We start from the raw sequence: 22,866 nt of genomic DNA on the forward strand, positions 1-22,866 counted from the left end.
CCACTGTTGTTTTAGGATTTAGATCATGCTTGGTGCTCTATGTGCAGTTTACAGTATATAAGTCAGTTCAACGGTTGCTACATTGTTTACTTTTTATGCTGTGAGGTTACCATGAGCAGTTTCACAGCATCACATCATTTTACACCGCTCCCTTCGTCTCTGTACGTCCCCATAGGATTATACCAGTGGAGGCTGCTGAACGGCTCATAATAATGGCTGGAACAGAGCAAATGGAATGGGATCAAACACCTGACATCCATGTGTTTGATGTATTTGATACCATTCCAATGATTCTTCTACAGTCAATAACACAAGCCCGTTCTCCCCAATTAAGGTGCCACCAACATCCTGTGGATTACACTGCTATGGAAGCTTCTATCGTCATGAGATTGAGTTTCCATTGTGGGCTGCTACCATGTGCTCTCCAATACAGTTTTCACCTTTTACTCAAGATTGAACACGAGTCAAATCAGGAAATGTTATGTATATACATGTATGCATACAGTACATCCTCAACAGCTAATCCATCATATATACAGTATATACGTGTATCATATCATAGACTACACATTTGAATCATTGCCATGCAAGAAGAATCAAAGGCAAACGATTTAGTTGAATATCTCCAGTAGTCCCATACAATAACACAGTTGCTAGTCTCTAAACTGAATCCAGGTGGAGTGTGTGTGCAGCAGCCCTCAGCTCCCGATACTGAGTCCAGGGTCATCAGGCTTGTACGTCTGTTCCATTAACAGAGCTATGCAGCCTGGAGAGACCATATCGACCTGAGGCACAGGGCTTATCTGATGCAGACAAACATTGCTCCCTACCTCCACATACCTACCTTCCAGCTTCTGTCGATGAAATCCAATGATGCTCAAGGCTCTCGTGCCACTTGGTTCAAGTCTGTGGGGTTTGATTTCATTCCTGCATCGATTATTTGGTGGCCTGGCGAGTTTCTTCATTATTTATTTGGATTTTGGTGGCTGGGGTGCAGGCAGGCTGTGTGTGACTGCTGTCATATCTCTGTGTGGGAGGGAACAGCGAGGGAAGGGCCTTGAAAAGGAAACCCTGCCTGTGTCTTTGTTCACTTTCCACAAAGCCAATGAGAGAGAAGGCCCTTAAAGTGTTATTAGCCGGGCTGCTTTGAGGAGCCAGGCACCGACAGATAAACAGGTGGCCATTCTGAGCAGGACAGAGACAGAACTCTGGGTGGGTTGGGGGATATTTAGCAGCCTCAGCTTCCACTCTGGGTTGGGGCTCCAGCAGCCTCATCCTCCACCTCAGAGATAAATGTAATGAGCTGACGACTACCCACTCACACAACCTTCTCCCCATTCCTTTTGTCTTTCTCCCTTTTCCCCCCTCCATCTCTCTCTTTCTCTTCCTTACCAGCATGATCCTCAGCAGTCACTCTCAGGGGGATTTTTTATTTATCTACCTACTCTCTGAGATATGCATGGGAATTTTCTAAATGTACAGCCCCCCTTACCAAAAAATCCATTTACACTACCGTTCAAAAGTTTGGGGTCACTTAGAAATGTCCTTGATTTCCATAAAAAAACATAAATTAAATTAGTTGCAAAATGAATAGGAAATATAGTCAAGGTGTTGACAAGGTTATAAATAATGATTTTGATTTGAAATAATAATTGTGTCCTTCAAACTTTGCTTTTGTCAAATAATCCTCCATTTACAGCAATGATGACTTGATGATTACCTTTGGCATTCTAGTTGTCAATTTGTTGAGGTAATCTGAAGAGATTTCACCCCATACCTCCCAGAAGTAGGATTGGCTTGATGGGCACTTCTTACGTGCCATACGGTCAAGCTGCTCCCACAACAGCTCAATAGGGTTGAGATCCGGTGACTGTGCTGGCCACTCCATTATAGACAGAATACCAGCTGACTGCTTCTTCCCTAAATAGTTCTTGCAGAGTTTGGAGCTGTGGTTTGGGTCATTGTCCTGTTGTAGTAGGAAATTGGCTCCAATTAAGATCCGTCCACAGGGTATGGCATGGCTTTGCAAAATGGAGTGATAGCCTTCCTTCTTCAAGATCCCTTTTACCCTGTACAAATCTCCCACTTTACCACCACCAAAGCACCCCCAGACCATCACATTGCCTCCACCGTGCTTGACAGATGGCATCAAGCACTCCTCCAGCATCTTTTCATTTTTTTCTGCGTCTCACAAATGTTCTTCTTTGTGATCTGAACACCTCAAACTTCGTCTGTCCATAACACTTTTTTTCCAATCTTCCTCTGTTCAGTGTCTGTGTTCTTTTGCCCATCTTAATCTTTTATTTTTATTGGCCAGTCTGAGATATGGCTTTTTCTTTGCAACTCTGCCTAGAAGGCCAGCATCCCGGAGTCGCCTCTTCACTGTTGACGTTGAGACTGGTGTTTTGCAGGTACTATTTAATGAAGCTGCTAGTTGACTTGTGAGGTGTCTGTTTCTCAAACTAGACACTCTAATGTACTTGTCATCTTGCTCAGTTGTGCACCGGGGCCTCCCACGATGCACAACACAGTGTTTTACGAGATCTTCAGTTTCTTGGCAATTTCTCACGTGGAATGGCCTTCATTTCTCAGAACAAGAATAGACTGATGAGTTTCAGAATAAAGTTCTTTGTTTCTGGCCATTTTGAGCCTGTAATCGAAGTCACAAATGCTGATGCTCCAGATACTCAAATAGTCTAAAGAAGGCCAGTTTCATTGCTCTTTAAACAGAACAACAGTTTTCAGCTGTGCTAACATAATTGAAAAAGGGTTTTCTAATGATCAATTAGCTTTTTAAAATTATACAACGTGCCATTGGAACACAGGAGTGATGGTTGCTGGTAATGGGCCTCTGTACGCCTATGTAGATATTCCGTTAAAAAAATCTGCCGTTTCCAGCCACAATAGTCATTTACAACATTAACAATGTCCACACTGTATTTCTGATCAATTTTATGTTATTTCAATGGACAAAAAATGTGCTTTTCTTTCAAAAACAAGGACATTTCTTAGTGACCCCAAACTTTTGAACGGTAGTGTACATTACAGCACAAAACAATTTCATATTTGACATCCCCATTACCTTCTCTCATGAATTCCCTATTACACTCCCATCAACCCTGCTGCATCACTGTCCTTGAAGATCTGAAATCAATACATGAACAAAAGATGATACGTGTTTAATGCGTTCTATAGACAGACAGTTATGGATAACTGCTCATTGTCCAAATCCATACTCTATTTATTATCTCCTTTTATCTTAAAAGACACACAATGACATTCCAATATAATGGAAATCTAACCTTTTATGTTTTTCCTGAAATGAGTAGTAATGATGATACTCAGCAGTCGATAGATGCTTCTTGGCAGCACTGGCTGGCAGACCTGACTCCATTTTTAAACTGAGCCACTCTCTCGCCATCGCTACATTGAGCACTGAGGATGTGATACTGTCTGTGAAAGTTGATCGATGTGTATTAAAGTGCTGGGCTCTTTTCTTGTGGTCGTCAGTTTGGCATGAGAAGTGCTAATGGATTTTGGGAGACATGATTCACTTTTCATTAGCCAGACCTGTCAATCAAAAGCCATCAGGGGTCTTTTTTAATATATAAAAGCCCCATACCCCCTCTCCTCTATCAGTCCTTCCTCCATCACTCCCTGGCTGAGTTTACAGACTCAATCTCAATAGTGATTTATATTCCTACTTGGGCTATTCAGGGTACAATTGGAGATAAGGCAGATGGCGAAGCTCCTACATTACACTGTTGACTGTATCTGTGGGCTATCTTTGCGCTGTCAACTCATAATGCAGAACCTCTAGTTCCACCAAGTGGCCAGGAGTCAGCATTACCAGGATGTTCCAGGAACACTTCCCAATCTCAAAGTAATGAGCCAGGATGGACACTTTTACAGCTGGATTTAGTTCAGTTGGAGAAAGAGGGACATTAGAAATGTTTTTTGGAAGCTGAACAAGAAGGGATGTTCAGTGCTCTCTCAAGATATACTCAACAATGAAATCCATGACCAAACACAACACTATGACATGTCTTACATATTTGAGTGTATCCCTGGTTGTAACCAAAGCCTCTTTCATCTCTCCTTTCTCTTCCAGTGTTCATCATGGGGTCTGGGCTGCTGGTCTATCCCTTTGGGCTGAACTCCACCCTGGTGAGGTCCTTTTGCGGGGACTCAGACATCTACTATGCCGGGGACTGCCAAATCGGCTGGGGATACATGTTGGCCATCGTCGCCGTCATGCTCACACTCTTCCTACCCTTTTTCGCCAAATACGCACCAAAGGAGCATCTGTCCCCAACCCCACTGCCCACTCTCTTATAGGACAACAACTGACCCCACCTTCCCCAACCTCATCCTGTCAGTTTGCTACAGTACTTCCTACTTCCCTGTATGATGGAGATGGGAGAAACCCCTGCATCCACTTCTTCAGTAGGATGCCATTTTAAAAAGCCCTGCCTCTGACATACAACTAGGCTATACCCAACTGTGAACAACATTTATGTACTGTCTTCCTTCATACAAAAGCTATTTCTTTGATCTAATAATTGACCTAATTGAATGGAACTATGTTCTGTTAAAAAAAAATCTCCCAATAATGTCAAACGTTAACTCATATTGTTATGACTATTAATTCACATTTACTGTCAATTTGTGACTGCATTTCTGGTTAGACTTATTTCATATTCAGTATCTTTTCTGGAAAAAAAATACATTTGAAAGAAACACAAGGATTGACAACAACTCCCTCTGTTCAGATGGACAGAAGTATACAGCGCATAAACATTCCTATCATGTTATACATACAACATTGGTTTAATATTACTGTAACCAGACAGAGGGTGATGGTCAGGACTAGAACCATAATATGAATCCATGGTGACATTAAGTGGGCAATAAGAGTGGTCATTAAATATATCATTCCAGAATAATCAGGGAGTTGTTTGCAAAAGAGAAGGTGTGAAAATAAGGAGAATCTTAAAGAGAAGGTAAAGTATGGCCTGAGATTAACAGACAATATGAGACATTTCTACAGTTATCAAAAAACATGGACATGCTTCTATCTCCAATGGATCAATGCGGATTTGGCGAACAGTAAAGACAATGAGAGACCCGTTTGACATCAAGACAAAGCGAGGATTAGAAAGGATATGAACACGGACTCAGGTCTCAACAGTGAGCGCATCAAGGATTCTGTCCAGTGGAGTTTGAGGAGAGTGGATTGTATAAAGGTTTAGATCCAGATGACGTTTTTATCCAGCATTGAACACTGACTGAATGGATGTCATTAGATGGACATGTAGCACAGTGAAAAATGACCCTTGGGGACTCACCATCTGACTTAGCCTACATCTTCAACATGGTTTTAAATGGACTATTGGACAGTAAAAATTCTAAAGAAAGAGTTGAATAAATATGTTTCAGTGAAGGAGCTGTACCAAACAATATAGAAGCGTCTGACCTGCCTTTAAGACAAATTAATATAGATAGGTGTGCATAGTAATAATATAATACTTATACTTACATCTGATAGTTAACTTTTGAAGACATATGAAAAGCATTTGTTATACATTTTATGTTGGGATGACATGACATCCTTCTACCAACCTTTTCCCAGAGTTCCTAGTGTTAATATGGTTGTCTTGTTAACCCAAGTCATTATTGTTTCAGTTTTTACACCACACAATACCAGGGTTGGGGTTAATTCAACAAATTCTAATTAAATTCCCTTTCCCTGTAAATTCTATTTGATTACATTTAAAGTCCAGGTCGTTGATTCCAGTCCTTGAATTTAGAGAATTCAATTCCTTTCAATTCCAATGTTAATGATTCAATTCCCTATCCAATAGGATCCTCAACAATTCCACAAATTCTAATTCAATTCCCTCAGGCTGATCATGTCACAGTTCAGACCGCCCAGCTAAACTGGAAATATAGAAATACAAGTTGAAATGATTTAAAACAAATAATGCAGTCAATGTTTGATACTATGTGCATTCATTCCATTAACTGGGAAATGTACAAATATTGAATTCCAATTTATTTCAATTCCAAAGATTAAATGTTTTTACAATTTGAATTCAATTCCAATTCAAGCAGTCCAACAGTCTAATTCCAATTCCATAACTTGAAGATAGTTGAAATTCAAATTAAATTAAATGTAAATTCTCCACTTCATGAGTGAATTCAAGAACTGAATTCGAATTTCACATTAAATTGGAATTGACCCCAACACTACGCAATATTAGCTATACACTATAATTCAGGACTACATTAAATCAGGCTAAAGGCAATTAGATAAGACAGCATTGTCTAGAAATGATTGACTAGAGTGCAGATGAAGTTGTGGTTAGTTAATAGTAAAACAGTTTATCTAGATTAGATGATCTGCTCTGACCATACCAACGTGTGCCTTTATAACAGAACCAAGACAAGTTACTTCAATACTATTAATATCAGGTTACCATCTACATCTGCTTAAACTGTGGATATTGTAGTGTAAAACAGTTGTAATTTTGTTATTTTCTCTATGTGTGCTGTACTTGTCTTGTATGTGTTTCAAGATGTGCTTCTGAACATTAAAATATTCTCTAGAAGAAAAAAAACGTATGTCTTCTAAAAGCTTGAAGATAATGACAGATAGAACAAACTGTACTTGTGTTGAATTATGCTGCTGACACTTTGCCAGTTTATTCATAAGAGGTAAATAACTGTAATCACTAAATTAAAAGGTTGCGACATATACAGTGGGGCAAAAAGTATTTAGTCAGCCACCAATTGTGCAAGTTCTCCCACTTAAAAAGATGAGAGGCCTGTAATTTCCATCATAGGTACACTTCAACTATGACAGACAAAATGAGAAGAAAAGAAATCCAGAAAATCACATTGTAGGATTTTTAATGAATTTATTTGCAAATTATGATGGAAAATAAGTATTTGGTCACCTACAAACAAGCAAGATTTCTGGCTCTCACAAACCTGTAACTTCTTTAAGAGGCTCCTCTGTCCTCCACTCGTTACCTGTATTAATGGCACCTGTTTGAACTTGTTATCAGTATAAAAGACACCTGTCCACAACCTCCAACAGTCACACTCCAAACTCCACTATGGCCAAGACCAAAGAGCTGTCAAAGGACACCAGAAACAAAATTTAGACCTGCACCAGGCTGGGAAGTCTGAATCTGCAATAGGTAAGCAGCTTGGTTTGAAGAAATAAACTGTGGGAGCAATTATTAGGAAATGGAAGACATACAAGACCACTGATAAATCTCCCTCGATCTGGGGCTCCACGCAAGATCTCACCCCGTGGGGTCAAAATGATCACAAGAACGGTGAGCAAAAATCCCAGAACCACACGGGGGGACCTAGTGAAAGACCTGCAGAGAGCTGGCACCAAAGTAACAAAGCCTACCATCAGTAACACACTACGCCACCAGGGACTCAAATCCTGCAGTGCCAGACGTGTTCCCCTGCTTAAGCCAGTACATGTCCAGGCCCGTCTGAAGTTTGCTAGAGAGCATTTGGATGATCAAGAAGATTGGGAGAATGTCATATGAAACCAAAATATAACTTTTTGGTAAAAACTCAACTCGTCGTGTTAGGAGGACAAAGAATGCTGAGTTGCATCCAAAGAACACCATACCTACTGTGAAGCATGGGGTGGAAACATCATGCTTTGGGGCTGTTTTTCTGCAAAGGGACCAGGACGACTGATCCGTGTAAAGGAAAGAATGAATGGGGCCATGAATCGTGAGATTTTGAGTGAAAACCTCCTTCCATCAGCAAGGGCATTGAAGATGAAACGTGGCTGGGTCTTTCAGCATGACAATGATCCCAAACACACTGCCCGGGCAACGAAGGAGTGGCTTCGTAAGAAGCATTTTAAGATCCTGGAGTGGCCTAGCCAGTCTCCAGATCTCAACCCCATAGAAAATCTTTGGAGGGAGTTGAAAGTCCGTGTTGCCCAGCAACAGCCCCAAAACATCACTGCTCTAGAGGAGATCTGCATGGAGGAATGGGCCAAAATACCAGCAACAGTGTGTGAAAACCTTGTGAAGACTTACAGAAAACATTTGATCTCTGTCATTGCCAACAAAGGGCATATAACAAAGTATTGAGATAAACTTTTGTTTTTGACCAAATACTTATTTTCCACCATAATTTGCAAATCAATTCATTAAAAAAATCCTACAATGTGATTTTCTGGATTTTTTTTCTCATTTTGTCTGTCATAGTTGAAGTGTACCTATGATGAAAATTACAGACCTCTCTCATCTTTTTAAGTGGGAGAACTTGCACAATTGGTGGCTGACTAAATACTTTTTTGCCCCACTGTACCATGTTATTTAGAATTAGAGTGGTAGAGCTTGAGAGCTATACAAATTTAACTTAGCTCAATGTTATCAGTGTTCAATTGACACATTAACCACGTAATGTGTGAAGCACGACTTAAAATAATTACATTCTGAGATAAGGTAATGGACTAGTGTTTTTGCCATCCCATTCCTCCTAATATAATGATTTTATTCTAGTCATGTTTCAAGGACAAATTGTATAATTTCCTCCACTACACAGCCAATGTAACAAATATTTTACATACATACTGTATTCCAAAGTGTGTGTGTGTGTGTGCATAATGCTGGTGTGAACTTTGGAAATTGCCAAATTACTTACAAAGAGGGAAAAGTCTTGATAAAAAAAAATTGTAATTGTGTTGCCATGTTTTGAAAAGAAGACCAGGAAAGAAATGTTGGTATTTGTATAGGACCTCGTACTGTGCTTGATATTGGGAAAGACTGGGATTCACTTGCTGCACAGGATTTGTTACCCGATATGTTGAAACTTGTGTGTCAAGTCTCAGCACTGGTGAAAGTGTTTTTTTTTGTAGAGAGTAGTATTGGGTTTTCCATTGTGATATTGTATGTTGATTGTAAATAAACTAATAACTGTATGTGGGTTCACTTTTCATCCAAAATGGCCCCCCATTTTTGAAATACATATTTTGAGATATTACCTCATCAATGTGTTTGTTTAACCTGAAACTAGTCTCTTGACAAAGTTTGCTGTTCTGTGAATATTCTTTATAATAAAATGTTTCTATAAATGAGGAAGAGAAAGGGGTTTTATTTGTGTCCCAAAACTGAATGATACATACGAAACACTGGAAATATGTGTATAATACTATATAAAAATGGGAAGAAAAATAATTTAATATATAATCTGCTAATATATAGATGCAATTATATAATTTAACATTATGAAATTAATAAACACAATCTTCATTTGTTGCTGGTCATAAACAGATAACATGCAGATTAAATTGTACACTTGAACAACACAGTTCTGACTATTTTTCAAAAATAATGGGGAATCATGTGCTACTCATCCCTGGAAGAATCTTCCAACATGTCAAGTATCAACAGTGCCTTCGGATAGTATTCAGACCTCTTGACTTTTTCCACATTTTGTTCCGTTACAGCCTTATTCTAAAATGGAATAAATTCTTTCTTGTTTTTATAAATCACATAATACCCTATAGTGACGAAGCGAAAACATGTTTTTAGAAATGTTTGCAAATTAAAAACAGAAATACCTTATTTACACAAGTAGTCAGACCCTTTGCTGTGAGATTCAAAATTGAGCTCCAGATGCATCCTGTCTCCATTGATCATCCTTGAGATGTTTCTACAACTTCATTGGAGTCCACCTGTGGTAAATTCAATTGATGGTACATGATTTGGAAACGCACACACCTGTCTATATAAGGTCCCACAGTTGACAGTGCATGTCAGAGCAAAAACCAAACCATGAGGTCGAAGGAACTGTCCATAGAGCTAAGAGACAGGATTGGGTCAAGGCACAAAAAAATTATTCAGCATTGAAGGTCCCCAAGAACACAGTGGCCTCCATCATTCTTACAATGGAAGAAATTTGGAATCACCAAGACTCTTCCTAGAGCTGGCCGCCTGGCCAAACTGAGCAATTGGGGGAGAAGGGTCTTGGTCAGGGAGGTGACCAAGAACCCAATGGAGCTCTAGAGTTCCTCTGTGGCGATGGGAGAACCTTCCAGAAGGACAACCATCTCTGCAGCACTCCACCAATCAGGCCTTTATGGTAGAGTGGCCTCAGTAAAAGGCACATGACAGCCCACTTGGAGTTTGCCAAAAGGCACCTAAAGACTCTCAGACCATGAGAAACAAGATTCTTTGGTCTGAAGAAACCAAGATTGAACTCTTTGGCCTGAATGCCAAGCGTCACATCTGGAGGAAACCAGGCACCATCCCTGCATGGTGGTGGCAGCATCATGCTGTTGGGATGTTTTTCAGCGGCAAGGACTGGGAGACTAGTCAGGATCTAAGCAAAAATGAACAGAGCAAAGTACAGACAGATCCTTGATGAAAACCTTCTCCAGAGCGCTCAGGTCCTAGGACTGAGTGACGGTTCACCTTCCAACAGGACAACAACCCTAAGCACACAGCCAAGACAACGCAGGAGTGGCTTCGGGAACAAGTCTCTGAATGTCCTTGAGTGGCCCAGCCAGAGCCCGGACTTGGAACCCGATCGAACATTTCTGGAGAGACCTGAAACTAGCTGTGCAACAACGCCCCCCCCCCCCCTCATCCAACCTGACAGAGCTTGAGGTTCTGCAGAGAAGAATGGGAGAAACTCTCCAAATACAGGTGTGCCAAGCTTTTAGTGTCAAACCCAAGAAGACTTGATGCTGTAATCGCTGCCAAAGGTGCTTCAACAAATACTGAGTAAAAGGTCTGAATAATATTTCAGTTTTTTATAAATTAGCAAACATTTCTAAAAACCTGTTTTTGCTTAGTCATTATGGGGTATTGTGTGTGTAGATTGACAAGGGGGGAAACTATTTCATCAATTTTAGAATAAGGCGAACGTAACAAAATTTAGAAAAGGTCAAGGGGTCGGAGTACTTTTCGAAGGCACTGTATATACACAGCAGGACATTATATAGAATCCTTCAGTTTCTAATAAAGATGAAAACGCTTGAAATATAGGATCCCGCAGTTTCTAATGAAAAGGAGAACACTTGCCATATAGTGATACTCCCAAGGAACCATGGACAAAAACAATTGTATTGCCCTTTACGTGTTTCTGTGCCTCTGATCAGACTTCACTGAGTGATTTCACCAGGCCCCTCATCTCAGCATCCGATGCTTTGACAGACTCCTGTGCATTCCTCTGCTCGGATTGCAGGGCAGCCCTGACAGACATGCAGGTGAGTGTGTTCCTGGTGCGGTCGTAGTTTCCCACACAGCGGTGCACCTGTCCTCGGATCAGCCTGGGAAGGTCCAGCTCCTGGTGGGGATGGAGCAGAGATGGGTCAGACACAAAGGGTATACATCCTCCACAACACTGTAAACGTAACATAATGGGTATCCACCCTGGAGCTACAGTATGATTTGAGAATCCATATCCTCCAGCCATATCAAAACAAACTACTGCTTTATAATGCTGATGATCAGTAGCAGCTGGTAAGAATCCTGTGGAAAGAAAATTCTAATCTACAAAGTTCTTTATGTTTAAAATAACTGCCTTTTTAAGATTACATTTTTTATCGCCTTAAACACTCCAATTCATTTGGTGAACATGAAGTAATATAATGTTGTCCTCTGACTAACTCGACAGCCCTTGGCCTGCTATTGTATGTCTCCCTTTCCTATTAAAGAGGAAGTGTTTTTCTTACTCACATTTTCATAGAAGACACACTGCACCACCTCTTTCCCATCTCTCATGAGGAAGTTCTTAGCTCCATGAGACCCGGCGGTGACTGCAGAGTCAAGAGTAGCTGTGGGACGAACATAGAATAGAATAAAATACAAACATTTTGTAAATACAGTACAGGTAATGGTAAATACAATGTTAGTGAAGAGACAAAACTGAAAACTAACCGAAAATCTCAAATAGGTACGGAGCACTGTCCTTGAACTGGCTCCAGTGTCTCATGCCATCAATGACAGCAGTCAGGATCCTCAAAGAGTTCTCAGTTGCTGGTTTGATCTGGAACACAGGTGGTGTCTTCCCAACATAGGAAACATGAATGCTTTAATACCTGCTCTAGCATTGAACAACAACATTTACAAGGCTCGCATAATAAAATATATTAAGGATGCAACGTTACTGTATGAGCTGTCATTTTTAACTAGATTAAAGATTTACAATTGGGTTAAATATGAAAGCTATATCAAAGTTATTTTATGGTAAGTAATCAATGAAAACCTGAGTTTTCCTGCAGTATGTTACACTATAAGTTACAATTAGAACAGATTACTTACATGTTGTACCTGAGACTGAGAGGTATTTTGAGTTTGATATATGTCTCTACTGTCCATCAGCTGTTTCTGTAGCCCAGTGTTGGTGGTCATTTTAAACTTCCAGGATGTGTTCTGCTTCTGCTGCTGTGGTCCAGGACTAGGAGTTTGTCTGTTTGGAGGGCCAGGAGTTTGTCTGCTTGTTGTGGTAATGGGTGTAGACTGCTGGGAGCAGAGAGGAGGCTCTGGTGGGTTGGCCTGTCCCTGTCTGTAGCCAGACTGCTGCTGCTGACCCATATGAGAGTAGCTACCTGGGGGTACTGGCTTGCTCTGTGTGTTCCCACTGCTGCAAGGGCCGTTGTAGTTGCTCTGTCTGGGGTTTATAGGGGCTCTGGAGTCCTGCCTCACTGGTGGCTGTTGCTGTCCCATCTGCGGACTAAACATATGCAATATAAGTGATACGACTGGTTTATGTGTTGCATAACCACCAGACAACCCAAAAAAAACATCTCTCTAAAACTGTACTTACTATACAATATATAGACCCTGTTTATCTGCAGGTTAACTTTTAAATGTGCACTGCAAACATTTTTGAATTATGCATCTATAATAACTGCCTCTACAGAGAGCTCCAGAGACCTATCAACTGACCATACCCTGTATTCACAGCTTTATATGGGTGTGGTAGAGGTGCAAAGTTTCTTCTCACGGGTTCAGGTGCAAGTCGACTGTTTGGATACTGAAACTGTGGTTGAGACTGATGCTGGTTTCCTTGTCTGTTCCACTGACTGTTCTGAGCAGCAGGTGCAGGACAGCCTGGGTCTTGACCTTGGAAATATTCTGTGTTACCTGAGCAGAGGTAGAAAGTATTATAAAAAATGTTCTGTTAAAGCATTGATATGGGCAGCAAAATTGCATTTTTCCTCGTGTAGTGCCATCTAGTGACTTGGATATCTCTCTCGCTTTGAACATCCAGAATAAATTGATAACAGCCACATTTATGAATCGCACATGATTATAGCTACTACTGAAAAACACGAAGTAGCCTATTTATCTTACCAGATATGTTGTTGGATGAAACAGCACTGTGTGTGGACATGTATTCATTGTTGGAGCAGAATTCATTCTCAGAGGGATTGGATGTCAAAGGCAGCCTGCTCCTTTTCTTCTGGGTAAACAGAGGCACAGAGAGGCAGCCTGGAAAGGAAACAACCTATACCTGACAATCAGTTTATTTCATGAATGCAGCCATCAGCCCAACTCACATTTGAATTTCACAAACCTGCAGTAGGTCTGGCCTGCTGCATTTCATATCTTCTCATCTTATTGCAGTGTCCACTCAGAGAATCTAATGAATTCATAAAATGTAAAATAGTTAGAACTAGCTTGCCAGCCACCTGTAGCCACAAAACATCAGACCACTTCTTGCTAATGTTAGCTAAGGTTAACAGGGCCTAACTTAGCTAGCTAACGTCACTGACCTTAGCTAAAACAATTGTTATCAATAGCTATTTCAGTTTTAGTAGCTAACTTAGCTAGATAGATAAGCAACAACTAAAGCATCGTCCTCAAACAATTATTAGTTTTAATGAAGTTACATTTAATGAAAGTATGTATTTTCAGTGTACACCTGTGGTTGCTATTCCAATGTAACTAAATACCTGACTAGCTGGTGAGCCAGGTCTCCTCCTAGCCAGTCAGATGGTCACGCGCTAATGCCCGCGATTTCTCTGGTAATGACGTCTTGGCTAGATAGCACCCACCTAGGACAGGGAGGCTGCACATTAGCTATATAAATATGGTAGAAAGAGAATGTGGCCTTTTCTGTAGCTTAAAAGCTGGAGATAAAATGTAATGAGAGGGACACTTTTTACATCATGCCGGATTCTCCAATCAAATAGCCTAACCTAAATGACGCTCAATCAAATAAAAAAAATACCCTGTTATGTTAACAAACAACATATCCTAAAAACAGGACATGTCAAATTAAAATGGACAATATGGAATGGACGATAACGACTGTTGTCCAGGAATTTCACCCCATTGTCATGATCAGTGGTTTGTATCCTTCAATTTTTTGACAAGCCGATTAATTGGGGCGGCAGGTAGCCTAGTGGTTAGAGCGTTGGACTCGAATCTCCGAGCTGACAAGGTAAAAATATGTCGTTCTACCCCTGAACAAGGCAGTTGATCCGCTGTCATTGAAAATAAGGATCTCTTCTTAAATGACTTGCCTAGTTAAAATTCGGAATTTCCCGCTGTGTAAACACATTGCAAATAGGCTCGCGAATACTCCTGATAAAGTTGGGTAGCCTAGTTGATTAGTCACAGGAATCAGGACTGATAATGCCATGCCCTGTTTTACAGACGATGGGCATTCATTCATAAAATTCCATTGTGGTCTACACACCAGTAAGCACAAGCACGTCTTTTTTTGGTCCTTTCCGGGTGTCGTTTTTTGGTGGTAATGTAGGCTTACCACATATAATTCAATTTCAGCCAATACTGTTAGGATACACCTCAATAAGCATGGATCGATGCCTACGCCTTTTGGAGGGTTTTTTTTTGTGTGTGTGAAGTTCCGGACCGGCCTTGATTTCCACGTCCATGGACATTGGTTTTTGGTCCGGACCAAATCTGAACGAATCATAGACGTCTATGTTTGGTTCAGATTTAGTGCAGTCCAGACCGGCCTCTTGCTTCCATTCAGCCACAAGAGCATTATTAGTGAGGTCGGGCATTTATGCCTGGCTCGCAGTCGGCGTTTCAATTATTCTCAAAGGCGTTTGATGGGGTTGAGGTCCGGCTCAATGCGATACGCAACATCCAGGACTATCATTAGCCTGGTAGTGGGAAATGGTGTTTCATAATGAACATATGGATATTTCCCCGTGTTTTTCACCTTCTCTTCATTAAATCGAGTTAAGGGGGACATCAACGCCTTTGCTGCCTGAATTGAGAATGTTTTATGTACGAACCTGCATAAACAATTCATGTTACTCCTCTTGTGTGTATGTGTAGGTAATATGAAACACTTTGATTCATTTGCCCTCCTATGTCAAACAGGGCTTGCCACAGATCTACTAGCTGAGAACTGGCTCATCTCACATTTCATCAGGACCTTTCTGTTAAATTATATTTTATTTTATTAGTCAACACAGCTCCATCCTGTCCATTTCCCAAGCACTGTAGTAGTACCTCTTCTGACACAATGACAAACCAGCTGCTTACTCAGCTAAATCTTGAGATGAGAATGTATTGTTCATTGTAAATAAGTAGGGGGGAAATTACCCATTTTTAAGTGGTTGAACGGTTTCTACCAAGAGTATTTGCACAATTGATCATCCAACTCAATAACAATCCAAATCCTGGATCAATATGTCTGTCTACTGATGTCCTTATCATACCATACTGCTTTGTAAATGGTGGACTAAACATCCAAGTGACCATTTCCTCTTTTACTTGGCCACAATCTGCATAGTAACTGGGTGTAGTAGACTATAATTGCACAATAAAATAACTAGGGTTAGGAAAGATTTCCTTGGAACTTGAGTGTGAAGCGAGTGCTGCAATTTCATCAGGAAGATGCTGCAGGCCAGGCAGCTGAGCCTGCAGGAATTGATCAGTCTGCAGTATAAATTGAGGCAGATGCTAACTAATTAGTGCTCAGGAATAAGATAATGAAAAAATATATAGAAGTTTATTAAAGAAGTTGAATTGGTTATAATTAATTTCACAATATATCCTACCGATCCCTGACTTTGGCGATGTAATTTACAAATTAGCCTCCAACACTCTACTCAGCAAATTGGATGCAGTCTATCACAGTGCCATCTCTTTTGTCACCAAAGCCCCATATACTACCCATCACTGCGACCTGTATGCTCTCGTTGGCTGGTCCACGCTACATATTCGTCGCCAAACCCACTGGCTCCAGGTCATCTATAAGTCTTTGCTAGGTATAGCTCCGCCTTATCTCAGCTCACTGGTCGCCATAGCAGCACTCACCTGTAGCACGCTCCAGAAGGTATAGTTCACTGGTCACCTCCAAAGCCAATTCCCCCTTTGGCCGCCTTTCCTTCCAGTTCTCTGCAGCCAATGACTGGAGCGTGACTGGAACGAGTTAGTGAGGGAGACATTTCTCCCTCACTAACTTTAAGGTCAGCTGTCAGAGGAGCTTATAGCTGCTGTATAGCTGATCGCTGCAGCTATACACAGCCCATCTGTAAATAGCCCATCCAACCAACTACCTACCTCATCCCCATATTTGTTTTTGTTTTTCTGCTCTTTTGCACACCAGTATTTCTACTTGCACATCCTCATCTGCACATATCACTCCAGTGTAAATTGCTAAATTGTAACTACTTCGCCACTATTGGCCTATTTATTGCCTTTACCTCCTTACTGCACACACTGTATAGAGATGTTTTCTTTTTTGTTATTGACTGTATGTTTGTTTATCCCATGTGTGCCCCTGTGTTGTTGTTTTTGTCACACTGCTTTGCTTTATCTTGGCCAGGTTGCAGTTGTAAATGAGAACTTGTTCTCAACTGGCCTACCTAGTTAAATAAAGGTGAAATATATATAAATATAAAATAAATCATAAAAAATGGGTATTTCAGAGTATGAGCTTTTGTGAACCTCACTTCCTAAACATATACAGTGGGGCAAAAAAGTATTTAGTCAGCCACATTGAAGGATTTTTAATTAATTAATTTGCAAATTATGGTGGAAAATAAGTATTTGCTCAATAACAAAAGTTTATCTCAATATTTTGTTATAGACCCTTTGTTGGCAATGACAGAGGTCAAATGTTTTCTGTAAGTCTTCACAAGGTTTTCACACACTGTTGCTGGTATTTTGTCCCTATGATGAAAATTACAGGCCTCTCTCATCTTTTTAAGTGGGAGAACTTGCACAATTGGTGGCTGACTAAATACTTTTTTGCTCCACTGTATATTGTCTGGATCCACCAGTAGGCAGTTAGAGTTTGTACTTTAGAAGAGTTGTTTACAACTGGCCAGTTAACTGCAGATGTCTGGCAGGAAGTGCCTGGTGTCACCTGCTTTGACTCTAAAGAGCATGAGAGGTGTCTCTGAGGCTTAAAAGTTGTGTTCCAGCAGCACTGAAAATACTGATCTCATCTCAGCAAAGTGTTTGCAGCACAACTGGTCCAACACATCTGGAAAACCACTGCCTGACACAGGCCTCTTTCAGCCGTGTTCTCACAGAACAAGCCTTTATCATTTACAGTTCTTTCCCATAAGGCTTAAACCCAATGCAAACCCATGCATGGGCTGTTTCCTGACTGAAGCTGCAAGCACATGTAACACAAAAGAAACTTATTGCAAATCATGGAATTGAAAACCATGTAAAATGTAAGTGAATGACTCATGCGATAATTTGCCCCCAATGCATAAGCCAGTGTCAGTACAGCAGAAAACTCTCTCTCCCTTCATGAGTTTTATTGACTCTTACGATAATGGACGCCATGGAAATGCAAATGAAACTTCACTTTCAACTTTCTTGGTATGAATACACAATGTGACACTCTTGCTCGGAGCCTGATGTGTTGTGATATAGAATTCATGTACGGTCTCCTTTGCACAAAACATTCTGCTAAACTTTACGGAAGAAAATGATCAAAGTCAAGTTGAGGAAATGACAGGAAGTCATGGGTAATAAATGGACGAGAATTCAGTATGTTAATTACCTTACAATGGTCTTATCTCTAAAGCAGCTTACCCTGCACATGGACATCCTCAATAATAGAGCTGTAAAAAAATAAAAATATTAAATGACATGCAGAATAGCGTGATCAAAATCCTAAAGCTAATTGAAGAAGTGTATTTCTATAACTGTATTTACTTGAAGATGTCTCATTGTAATTCGTATTTACTGCATGTTAGGCAATATGGCCCTCATCATCTTCACATACACATTCACAAGACTTTTATAACTGCTCTCTAACAAGCATCGCTAGAACAATGCAACTATTATGAGTGCAAACAATTAAATGTCCTTCATTGTATAGTGCCGTTGCAATGTTGTTATTATTTCAATAATATCTTTCTGTATTTATAGTACCACAGAAAAATGGTATGATTCATTGGGTTGATGATATTTCTTGTCAGAGATAACAATGGTGGTGCATTTCTCATACCAAGTGGTTATGGAGCCAGTCAAGATGCTCTCGATGGTGCAGCTGTAGAACTTTTCGAGGATCCGAGGGCCCATGTCAAATCTTTTCAGCCTCCTGAGGGGGAAGAGGGGTCCTCTTCACGACTGTGGGGAACATTTTAAGTCCATAGGGATGTGGACGCTAAGACAGTAGAAGCTCTCAACCTGCTCCACTACAGCGCTGTCGATGTGGATGGGGGTGTGCTTTCCCCTCTTTCTCCTGTAGTCCACAAACAGATCCTTGGTCTTATTGACATTGAGGCAGAGGTTGTTGTCATGGCACAACAGGGCCAAGTCTCTGACCTCATCCCTGTAGGCTGTCTCATTGCTGTCGGTGATCAGGCCTACCACTCTAGTGTTGTCAGCAAACTTGATGATGGTGTTGGAGTCGTGTGTGGTCATGCAGTCGTGGGTGAACAGGGAGTACAGGATGGGACTAAAAACACACCCTTTGAGGGGCCCCAGTGTTGAGGGTTGGCGTGGCAGAGGTGATGTTGCCTACCCTCACCAGCTGGGGCTGTTGCGTCAGGAAGTCCAAGATCCAGCTACAGAGGGAGGTGTTCAATCCCGGGGTCTCCAGCTTGGTTATGAGTTTGGAGGGGACTATGGTGTTGAACGCTGAGCTATTGTCTATGAAAAGCATTCTCTCATAGTTATTTCCCCTCTTGTCCAGGTGGGAGAGGGCAGTGTGAAGTGCATTTGAGATTGCGCCATCTGTGGATCTGTTGGGGCGGTATGCAAATTGGAGTTGGTGCAGGGTGTCTGGGATGATGTTGATGTGTGTCAGGATGACCAGCCTTTCAAAGCACTTCATCATTACAGACAGTGGCGACCCGTCATTCAAGGTTTTGATTCCCACCTTTCTAGCTAAAAAAATAAATATATACTTTTTAAAATATTTTTTTTGTTTTTGTTTTGGGATTCCTGTTTTGCATGTTATTTTGGCATTAATACATGTCACATATCAATTTGCAAACAATGTAAAAAAATAAAAAATAATCTGTGAGTTAATAAAGCTGCATGCAAACATGGTCTCTTTTTTTGCTTTCTTGAGGAAGGCAGCTCCAAAATGCAGGTGTTACAGCCTAGCTCAGTGCTTTATGTGGTGATGGGCAAGGAAGCAGAAAATACGGAGCGTAGGGGTTGGTAATGTTTTCTAGTTGCGCTGTGATTAGCTCAGTGTTCTGTCACTCATTGGAACACTACGTCACTGCCAAATCTATGTGGAGAGCTTGAAAATTCAAGCTTTTTTGGTGCTGCCATAGAGTTACATTAGAAGTGCCCTTCCAAGAAGGCTCAAGGTCATTGGCCATAGATAAAATTACGTCAATTCACGTTATATCTACAGCAGCTTTCATTGGACTGATCACGTCAACATCATACTTTCAAAATTTTAGTTAGCACGCTAGCAGTCATCATCATAATGAATAAAGTCGCCAATTTACTGGAAAATCCTTTTAATTTCTTGTCATATAAGGAGAAATAATGAAGAGAAATTATAGATATAATGTATAGGTAGGTGCTCATCGGCCATGGACATAAACATTACACAACAAGTTGAAAATCGCAAATTCAACAATGAGTGGTTTGGAAGGAATCAGTGGCTAACTGCAAGCATCGCAAAGCAATCTTTAGCCTGCTATTCAGTGGAGTGGGTATGTGGTCCCAAGTCTGGGTTTAAGGGTCTCTTTTCCAGGCTTAAAATGATAAACATTCAACATTGGCCATGATGTCAATCCAGCATGACTTCTGCTGCGCTCAAAACAACTGGAAACTCAGAACTGGGAAATCTGATTTCAGTGAGTTCAAGACAACTGGGAACTCGTAAAAAAAACGAGATCCAACTGGGAAATACGTTTTGAACGATAATCCAACTCAGAGTTGCAAGTCTGGAACTCGGGCCTCTTTCTAGAGCTCCGACCTGAAGATCACTGACGTCATCATGATTTAACCTTGTTTTTTCCAGTTCCCAGTTGTCTTGAAAACACCATACATCCAGAGAATTCCAGACTTTGATGACAAAGTTTGATGTCAAAATTTGCCCAGCAAAGACCACCGTACCACCTTCCTGTTCAAGTGAGCACAGCACAACAAGGCGAGTCCAAAAATGTCTTGTATGCTGCTGCATCAATGATGTGATATGCCAGGGAGATATGTATACTGTAGTTAAGAAAGTAATACTAAGTGTATGTTGTGTATAGTGTTGCACATTTTGAGGAATATTCAGAGATGGAAAATTTCCGTGGGAGTTAACGGGAATATATGGGAATTAACAGAAATATATGCAAATTAATATTAATATCATTTAAAATGAATGTTTTTTGCATCGGATATATTTACCATATTATATTGAGACAGAAACATAAACCTTTTACCTCAACCTTGTTGAGGATGGCTCGATGTCAGGCTCAAAAAGCCTCAAATTTGCCCGGATGGCCACCAATTATTCAACCCTTGTATTGGTAAGCCTGTTGCGTGCTTTGGTGTGTGTGTTCCCAAACAATGACCAGTTGTGCTCTGAGGCGGCTGTTGGTGGGATTTGGATTTGAAGGATGATGGAGGCAACAGGGGAAAGAGCCTCAGATCCACAAAGTCCCTTCCACCAGGTGGTTGATGAGATATGTTGGCACGACTGCCATATTGCATCTCCATCCCAAAGCCCTTGCTTGGAAGTGTACTTCGCCAGACTGCCATGAACCTTGCCCTCATCCAGGCCAAAGTGGCAAGACATGGTAGTGATGACACCATAGGTGTTGTTGATCTCTGCACCAGACAGGATGCTCTTGCCAACATACTTAGGGTCCAACATGTACGCTGCGGTGTGTATGGGCTTCAGGCAGAAGTCTTCACACTTTTTAATGTATTTCAGAACTGCAGTTTCCTCAGCTTTGAGAAACAGTGAAGTGGGCAGGGCAGTACGGATTTCTTCTCTTACATCTGCTAGCAGAGTCTGAACATCAGACAGGATGGCATCGTCTCCCTCAATCCGTGCAATGGCTACTGCTATAGGTTTCAGGAGTTTCAGGCTGCTTACCACTCTCTCCCAAAATACATCATCCAGGAGGATCCTCTTGATGGGGCTGTCCATATTGGCAGACTGTGATATGGCCATTTCTTGGAGAGACTCCTTCCCCTCCAGGAGATTGTCAAACATGATAACACCACCACCAGGGTGTTGCTGGGCAGCTTCATTGTGGTGCTCTTATTCTTCTTACTTTGCTTGGTGAGGTAGATTGCTGCTATAACTTGATGACTCTTCACATACCTAACCATTTCCTTGGCTCTCTTGTAGAGTGTATCCATTGTTTTCAGTGCCTTGATGTCCTTGAGGAGCAGATTCAATGCATGAGCAACACAGCCAATGGGTGTGATGTGAGGGTAGGACTCCTCCACTTTAGTCTAAGCAGCCTTCAAGTTCGCAGCATTGTCTGTCACTAGTGCAAATACCTTCTGTGGTCAAAGGTCATTGACTGCCTTCAGCTCATCTGCAATGTAGAGACCGGTGTGTCTGTTGTCACTTGTGTCTGTGCTCTTGTGGAATACTGGTTGAGGGGTGGAGATAATTTAGTTAATTATTCTTTGCCCACGAACATTCGACCAATCGAGATGATTGCAATACAGTCTGCTTTCTCTATGATTTGCTTGACCTTCACTTGAACTCTGTTGAATTCTGCATCCAGCAAATGAGTAGATTAAGCATGTCTGGTTGGAGTGGTGTATGCTGGGCGAAGAACATTCAGAAATCTCTTCCAATGCACATTGCCTGTGAGCATCAGAGGTGAACCAGTTGCAAACACAGCTTGAGCAAGACATTCATCAGCATTTCTCTTACTACGTTCCTCCACTGAGTCAAACAAATGTCTTATTCCAGGAGGACCATGAGCTGTTGCTGTCGATAAGGTGTCTGATTCATCATTTTCACCTCAAATAGAAGTAGAGGGACTTTTGTCAGAGTTTGCTTGGTGTGAGCGCTGAGAGAACTTTATGCACTCGGCCAGATGATTCTGCGTCTTTGTTGCCTTTTTCACATATGATTTGGCACAGAATTTTCAAATGTGCACAGCTTTCCCTTCTACATTAGCTGCAGTGAAATGTTTCCACACATCAGATACTGCCGGTGGCATTTTTCTGTAAAGATTATAATTATTTTTTTTATATAAAAACAAATACAATTCCATGTACAGAAAAATAGTTAATCAGTTAGATTAAACAACTCCTTTGTAAGAATGTTTTAAAATGAAACATGTATGGAAACAGGTGAATTAACGCTCGAGCAACATGACCAAGCCCTGAAAGCCCTTTTGGAGCACATCAAGGAGTTTTCACGAAGCCTGTCTGACCTACAGGGCTGAACCTTCGCCCAGAGCCATTTGTCCTGACTCCCAAGAGCTACGAT

At 41.1% G+C, this 22,866-nt stretch overlaps 2 protein-coding genes across 4 annotated transcripts in view; one reads left to right on the forward strand and one right to left on the reverse strand.

Annotated features, from left to right (window-relative positions):
• Window positions 1–9,131, forward strand: part of LOC110533641 (LHFPL tetraspan subfamily member 7 protein-like) — a 171,815-nt gene extending 162,684 nt beyond the window's left edge. The window contains exon 3 of the mRNA XM_021618051.3: window positions 4,112–9,131. Coding sequence (XP_021473726.1) covers window positions 4,112–4,338 — 227 coding nt within the window. The 3' untranslated portion in view covers window positions 4,339–9,131. The remainder of the gene's footprint in view (window positions 1–4,111) is intronic.
• LOC110533642 (spermatogenesis-associated protein 22) lies at window positions 9,119–14,041 on the reverse strand. 3 transcript variants are annotated; one of them, XM_021618052.3, is made up of 8 exons: window positions 13,952–14,041; window positions 13,573–13,638; window positions 13,350–13,503; window positions 12,947–13,139; window positions 12,315–12,726; window positions 11,931–12,057; window positions 11,730–11,827; window positions 9,119–11,337 (listed from the first exon to the last, which is right to left on the reverse strand). In XM_021618052.3, exons 2-8 carry the CDS (start codon window positions 13,600–13,602, stop codon window positions 11,146–11,148), a joined length of 1,206 nt encoding a protein of 401 aa, XP_021473727.1. In that variant the 5' UTR covers window positions 13,603–13,638; window positions 13,952–14,041; the 3' UTR covers window positions 9,119–11,145. The 3 variants fall into 3 exon arrangements, with proteins under 3 accessions (XP_021473727.1, XP_090042473.1, XP_021473728.1); XM_021618053.3 differs by having other exon boundaries at window positions 10,953–11,337; window positions 13,350–13,487; XM_090186347.1 differs by lacking the exons at window positions 13,573–13,638; window positions 13,952–14,041 and having other exon boundaries at window positions 13,000–13,139; window positions 13,350–13,487.
• Window positions 14,042–22,866: the final 8,825 nt, after the last annotated feature.

This window comes from Oncorhynchus mykiss, chromosome 10, assembly GCF_057628025.1.
Source record: "Oncorhynchus mykiss isolate SJ-2025 chromosome 10, ASM5762802v1, whole genome shotgun sequence".
Classification (NCBI taxonomy): Eukaryota; Metazoa; Chordata; class Actinopteri; order Salmoniformes; family Salmonidae; genus Oncorhynchus; species Oncorhynchus mykiss.

Coding starts and splice junctions, on each gene's coding strand:
- LOC110533642 (XM_021618052.3), bottom strand. CDS start 13,602: ATGAAATGCAGCAGGCCAGACCTACTGCAG. Junction 13,140..13,349: donor TTCATCCAACAACATATCTG/GTAAGATAAATA, acceptor ACCTCTGCTCAG/GTAACACAGAATATTTCCAA. Junction 12,727..12,946: donor TATAAAGCTGTGAATACAGG/GTATGGTCAGTT, acceptor GCATATGTTTAG/TCCGCAGATGGGACAGCAAC.